Source organism: Haliotis rufescens, unplaced genomic scaffold (genome assembly GCF_023055435.1).
Source record: "Haliotis rufescens isolate VD_foot unplaced genomic scaffold, xgHalRufe1.0.p SCAF_4, whole genome shotgun sequence".
NCBI classification, from domain to species: domain Eukaryota; kingdom Metazoa; phylum Mollusca; class Gastropoda; order Lepetellida; family Haliotidae; genus Haliotis; species Haliotis rufescens.
In genome coordinates this window covers 2,022,116-2,028,649 of record NW_025964112.1, presented here as the reverse complement: position 1 = coordinate 2,028,649, position 6,534 = coordinate 2,022,116, and the positions used below count along the sequence as shown (strand labels likewise).

Sequence of the window (6,534 nt, the reverse complement as noted above, 5' to 3'; positions counted from 1 at the left end):
GAAACAATTATTGTGGTTCCCCGTCAGACATGTCCAACAGACGCTGAGTGCCTCGTGATCAGTTATCTCTCTCCGCAAAACACAGAATCGCTCTTTACTTGGTCCGTCGGGAATCCATCAACAATGTAAAGGGTAGGGGTTAGGGGAATAACACCAACGTAGCCCACGTGCCCAGGACATGTGGAAAAGTTTTTTGTCTGAAAAGTAGGATTAGCTCAAGTCAGCTCACGTCGTAGGAGTACAATGTCATACCAAAACAGCCAGATATTTCAAGGCCCATCCAGTTATTACACGTACACAAATGCTCGGCTTGGCAATGTATGAGCACGTGTCTAAACACCTCCTTAACACATCCTCGGTAGGCCTGGGTTAGATTTCCAGTCTATATTGTGATTATTACCCAGGATCCAATCGCTACAGTTGATTCGCTCGGAAGCGATGCAACAATCACCAACTCTCTTTCTAGAACGTTCCACGGTATTTCCTTCTCACATTAGTGTAATTTGATTCGACGGACAATGTGAGTGTGTGAGTGAATGAGTTGGGTTTTACGTCATTGTTCCAGCTATATTGAGCTCATCCATCGTCCCGTGGCCATGAAGATAACATGGATAACCGAGGATGCTTTGAAAACAAGATCAGAGATATCAGGATATAGTGATATCACACAGTGTCAGGATATAGAGATCTCACACAGTGTCAAGGCATAGTAATATCACACAGTGTCGGGATATATTGATGTAAGCGAGTTATGGTGTCGAAATGTCCAGTAATTTATACAGGATTACTGTTTACACAGCCTGTGCTGCCTGTGTTGTCGGTGTGGAATGTGTCACCCGCCCCGCATGTGTCCCCTATGTCGACGTGTCGAATGTGTCACCCGCCCCGCATGTGTCCCCTATGTCGACGTGTCGAATGTGTCACCCGCCCCGCATGTGTCGCCTGTGTCGCTGGTGTCGAATGTGTCACCCGCCCCGCATGTGTCCCCTATGTCGATGTGTCGAATGTGTCACCTGCCCCGCATGTATCGCATCTGTCGCCTGTGTCGAATGTGTCACCCGTCCCGCATGTGTCGCCTGTGTCGCTGGTGTCGAATGTGTCACCCGCCCCGCATGTGTCCCCTATGTCGACATGTCGAATGTGTCACCCGCCCCGCATGTATCGCATCTGTCGCCTGTGTCGCTGGTGTGGAATGTGTCACCCGCCCCGCATGTGTCCCCTATGTCGACGTGTCGAATGTGTCACCCGCCCCGCATGTATCGCATCTGTCCCCTATGTCGCCGGTGTGGAATGTGTCACCCGCCCCGCATGTGTCGCCTGTGTCGAATGTGTCACCCGCCCCGCATGTATCGCATCTGTCGCATGTGTCGCCGGTGTCGAATGTGTCACCCGCCCCGCATGTATCGCATCTGTCGCATGTGTCGACGTGTCGAATGTGTCACCCGCCCCGCATGTATCGCATCTGTCGCATGTGTCGCCGGTGTCGAATGTGTCACCCGCCCCGCATGTATCGCATCTGTCGCATGTGTCGCCGGTGTGGAATGTGTCACCCGCCCCGCATGTGTCGCCTGTGTCGAATGTGTCACCCGCCCCGCATGTATCGCATCTGTCGCATGTGTCGCCGGTGTCGAATGTGTCACCCGCCCCGCATGTATCGCATCTGTCGCATGTGTCGCCGGTGTCGAATATGTCACCCGCCCCGCATGTGTCGCCTATGTCGAATGTGTCACCCGCCCCGCATGTGTCGCCTGTGTCGAATGTGTCACCCGCCCCGCATGTATCGCATCTGTCGCATGTGTCGCCGGTGTCGAATATGTCACCCGCCCCGCATGTGTCGCCTATGTCGAATGTGTCACCCGCCCCGCATGTGTCGCCTGTGTCGAATGTGTCACCCGCCCCGCATGTATCGCATCTATCGCATGTGTCGCCGGTGTGGAATGTGTCACCCGCCCCGCATGTGTCGCCTGTGTCGAATGTGTCACCCGCCCCGCATGTATCGCATCTGTCGCATGTGTCGCCGGTGTCGAATGTGTCACCCGCCCCGCATGTATCGCATCTGTCGCATGTGTCGCCTGTGTCGAATGTGTCACCCGCCCCGCATGTATCGCATCTGTCGCCGGTGTCGAATATGTCACCCGCCCCGCATGTGTCGCCTATGTCGAATGTGTCACCCGCCCCGCATGTGTCGCCTGTGTGGAATGTGTCACCCGCCCCGCATGTATCGCATCTGTCGCATGTATCGCCGGTGTCGAATGTGTCACCCGCCCCGCATGTATCGCATCTGTCGCATGTATCGCCGGTGTGGAATGTGTCACCCGCCCCGCATGTGTCGCCTGTGTGGAATGTGTCACCCGCCCCGCATGTATCGCATCTGTCGCATGTATCGCCTGTGTCGAATGTGTCACCCGCCCCGCATGTATCGCATCTGTAGCATGTATCGCCGGTGTGGAATGTGTCACCCGCCCCGCATGTATCGCATCTGTCGCATGTATCGCCTGTGTCGAATGTGTCACCCGCCCCGCATGTATCGCATCTGTCGCATGTATCGCCTGTGTCGAATGTGTCACCCGCCCCGCATGTATCGCATCTGTAGCATGTATCGCCGGTGTGGAATGTGTCACCCGCCCCGCATGTATCGCATCTGTCACATGTATCGCCGGTGTCGAATGTGTCACCCGCCCCGCATGTTTCGCCTGTATCGCCGGTGTCGACATGAAAGCACACTCACACATGGATCTGCAATGCCCAGTGTACATCATAACGCTTATACCACCTGAATTCACACATTGTGCAGGTTTTATTTATTTATCTTGAACTTGGAAACCATTCTGAACATTCAAAGATATTTATTTTGTTGCGTTTTACGTTACACTATCATGGACGCATACTAGCGTCATAACAATACCATCTTTTACACCACTCGGCGCCTCTCGGCTTATTCCGTTACCTACATTGTGTAATTGCTCCCGAAACCCGAAAGTTTCGGTTCCGATGACGTCATTGTCGTCATGGTAACACACGATTAGTTCGTGCAAATAAGCACCCTGTGTACTTGACCATGCTATAAGTGCTTCATAAGTGTGCGGCCACCACGTGACCACAGCTGTGCGGGGAATCTCGTTCTGACGGACTCCGGGAACAGGCCTGAGACTAGCCCCGCCTGTTGTTGAGCTGTCGAGGCTTGTATATTTAGCTAAAGGTTTTTTTCTTATTAGAACACAGAAATTAGGCCCTTTCTTTTTTTCACTTCTTAGGGAAAAACAGGGTTATTACGAACCGAAAGTTTTCATTTTCCGTTTTGACAAAAATGTTACAAATGTATAAAGTTTACCTGAGAACAAAGCAACACACTTATTAGTATTCAGGGGACCGTTAACGACATTCGCCAGTTGAGCCTGTTTCAGCCTGGGAAATGTGCAGGGTCGGTTTTTTTGTTAAGAAACCCCCTGGAATTTACCAACCAACCGCCCTCCACAGTCCTACCAACCAAACTCCCTCCACCGCCCTACCAACCAACATCCTCCACCGCCCTACCAACCAACCTCCCTCCACCGTCCTACTAACCAACATCCTCCACCGCCCTACCAACCAACCTCCCTCCACCGTCCTACCAACCAACCTCCCTCCACCGTCCTACCAACCAACATCCTCCACCGCCCTACCAACCAACCTCCCTCCACAGTCCTACCAACCAACATCCTCCACCGCCCTACCAACCAACCTCCCTCCACCGCCCTACCAACCAACCGCCCTCCACATTCCTACCAACCAAACTCCCTCCACCGCCCTACCAACCAACCTCCCTCCACCGTCCTACCAACCAACATCCTCCACCGCCCTACCAACCAACCTCCCTCCACCGTCCTACCAACCAACATCCTCCACCGCCCTACCAACCAAACTCCCTCCACCGCCCTACCAACCAACCTCCCTCCACCGTCCTACCAACCAACATCCTCCACCGCCCTACCAACCAACCTCCCTCCACCGTCCTACCAACCAACATCCTCCACCGCCCTACCAACCAACCTCCCTCCACAGTCCTACCAACCAACCGCCCTCCACAGTCCTACCAACCAAACTCCCTCCACCGCCCTACCAACCAACATCCTCCACCGCCCTACCAACCAACCTCCCTCCACCGTCCTACCAACCAACATCCTCCACCGCCCTACCAACCAACCTCCCTCCACCGTCCTACCAACCAACATCCTCCACTGCCCTACCAACCAAACTCCCTCCACCGCCCTACCAACCAACCTCCCTCCACCGTCCTACCAACCAACATCCTCCACCGCCCTACCAACCAACCTCCCTCCACCGTCCTACCAACCAACATCCTCCACCGCCCTACCAACCAACCTCCCTCCACCGTCCTACCAACCAACATCCTCCACCGCCCTACCAACCAACCTCCCTCCACCGTCCTACCAACCAACATCCTCCACCGCCCTACCAACCAACCTCCCTCCACCGTCCTACCAACCAACATCCTCCACCGCCCTACCAACCAACCTCCCTCCACCGTCCTACCAACCAACATCCTCCACCGCCCTACCAACCAACCTCCCTCCACCGTCCTACCAACCAACATCCTCCACCGCCCTACCAACCAACCTCCCTCCACCGCCCTACCAACCAACCGCCCTCCACAGTCCTACCAACCAAACTCCCTCCACCGCCCTACCAACCAACCTCCCTCCACAGTCCTACCAACCAAACTCACTCCACCGTCCAACCAACCAACCTCCCTCCACAGTCCTACCAACCAAACTCACTCCACAGTCCTACCAACCAACCTCCCTCCACAGTCCTACCAACCAAACTCACTCCACCGACCAACCAACCAACCTCCCTCCACAGTCCTACCAACCAACATCCTCCACCGTCCTACCAACCAACATCCTCCACCGTCCAACCAACCAACATCCTCCACCGTCCGACCAACCAACATCCTCCACCGTCCGACAAACCAACATCCTCCACCGTCCGACCAACCAAACTCACTCCACCGACGAACCAACCAACCTCCCTACCCGGTCCCACCAACCATCTTCCCTCCACCGTCCTACCAACCAAACTCACTCCACAGTCCTACCAACCATCTTCCCTCCACCGTCCAACCAACCAAACTCACTCCACAGTCCTACCAACCATCTTCCCTCCACCGTCCAACCAACCAAACTCACTCCACCGACCAACCAACCAACCTCCCTCCACAGTCCTACCAACCAATCTCCCTCCACCGACCAACCAACCATTCTCCCTCCACCGTCCTACCAACCGCCCTCTCTCCACCGTCTTACCAACCATCTTCCCTCCACCGTCCTACCAACCAACCTCCCTCCACGGACCAACCAGCCACCCCCTATCGACCAACCAGCCTCCCTCCACCGTCCTACCAACCATCCTCCCTTCTCCGACCAACCAACTTTCCACCGTCCTACCAACCAACCTCCCTCCACCGTCTTACCAACCAACCTCCCTCCACCGTCCTACCAACCAATCTCCCTCCACCGTCCTACGAACCATCCTCCCCCCACCGACCAACCAACATCCCTCCACCGTCTTACCAACCATCTTCCCTCCACCGTCCTACCAACCAACCTCCCTCCACGGACCAACCAGCCACCCCCTATCGACCAACCAGCCTCCCTCCACCGACCAAACAACCTTCCTCCACAGTCCTACCAACAAACCCCCACAGACCAACCAACCTCCCTCCACAATCCTACCAAACAACGTCCCTCCACCGTCCTACCAACCAACCTCCCTCCACCGTCTTACCAACCATCTTCCCTCCACCGTCCTACCTACCAACCTCCCTCCACCGTCTTAACAACCATCTTCCCTCCACCGTCCTACCAACCAACCTCCCTCCACCGTCCTACCAACCAATCTCCCTCCACCGTTCTACCAACCATTCTCCCTCCACCGACCAACCAACCTCCCTCCACCGTCTTACCAACCGACCTCCCTCCACCGTCCTACCAACCAACCTCCCTCCACCGTCTTACCAACCATCTTCCCTCCACCGTCCTACCAACCAACCTCCCTCCACCGTCTTACCAACCAACCTCCCTCCACCGTCCTACCAACCAATCTCCCTCCACCGTCCTACCAACCATCCACCCTTCACCGACCAACCAACATCCCTCCACCGTCCTACCAACCAACATCCCTCCACCGTCTTACCAACCTCCCTCCACCGTCTTACCAACCAATCTCCCTCCACCGTCCTACCAACCATCCTCCCTCCACCGACCAACCAACCACCCCCCACTAACGTTCTACCAACCATCCTTCCTCCACCGACCAACCAACCATCCTCCCTGCAGCGTCTTCCCAACCTCCCTCCACCGTCTTACCAACCAATCTCCCTCCACCGTCCTACCAACCATCCTCCCTCCACCGACCAACCAACCATCCTCCCTGCAGCGTCTTCCCAACCTCCCTCCACAGTTCTACCAACCTCCCTCCACCGACCAACCAACCCCGGACACCTGCAGACCATCTACTTCAGGAAGAAATTAG

General features: G+C 55.6%; 2 protein-coding genes across 2 annotated transcripts; one reads left to right on the top strand and one right to left on the bottom strand.

Annotated features, from left to right (window-relative positions):
- Positions 1-1,272: 1,272 nt before the first annotated feature.
- On the bottom strand, positions 1,273-3,290 carry LOC125372392 (zinc finger protein 665-like). Its single transcript, XM_048382276.1, has 2 exons — positions 3,278-3,290; positions 1,273-2,693 (listed from the first exon to the last, which is right to left on the bottom strand). The coding sequence occupies exons 1-2, from the start codon at positions 3,288-3,290 to the stop codon at positions 1,273-1,275; spliced, it is 1,434 nt and encodes a 477-aa protein (XP_048238233.1).
- Positions 3,291-3,412: 122 nt separating this feature from the next.
- LOC125372390 (proline-rich extensin-like protein EPR1) lies at positions 3,413-6,534 on the top strand. The gene is made up of 2 exons (XM_048382274.1): positions 3,413-3,421; positions 3,478-6,534. The coding sequence occupies exons 1-2, from the start codon at positions 3,413-3,415 to the stop codon at positions 6,532-6,534; spliced, it is 3,066 nt and encodes a 1,021-aa protein (XP_048238231.1).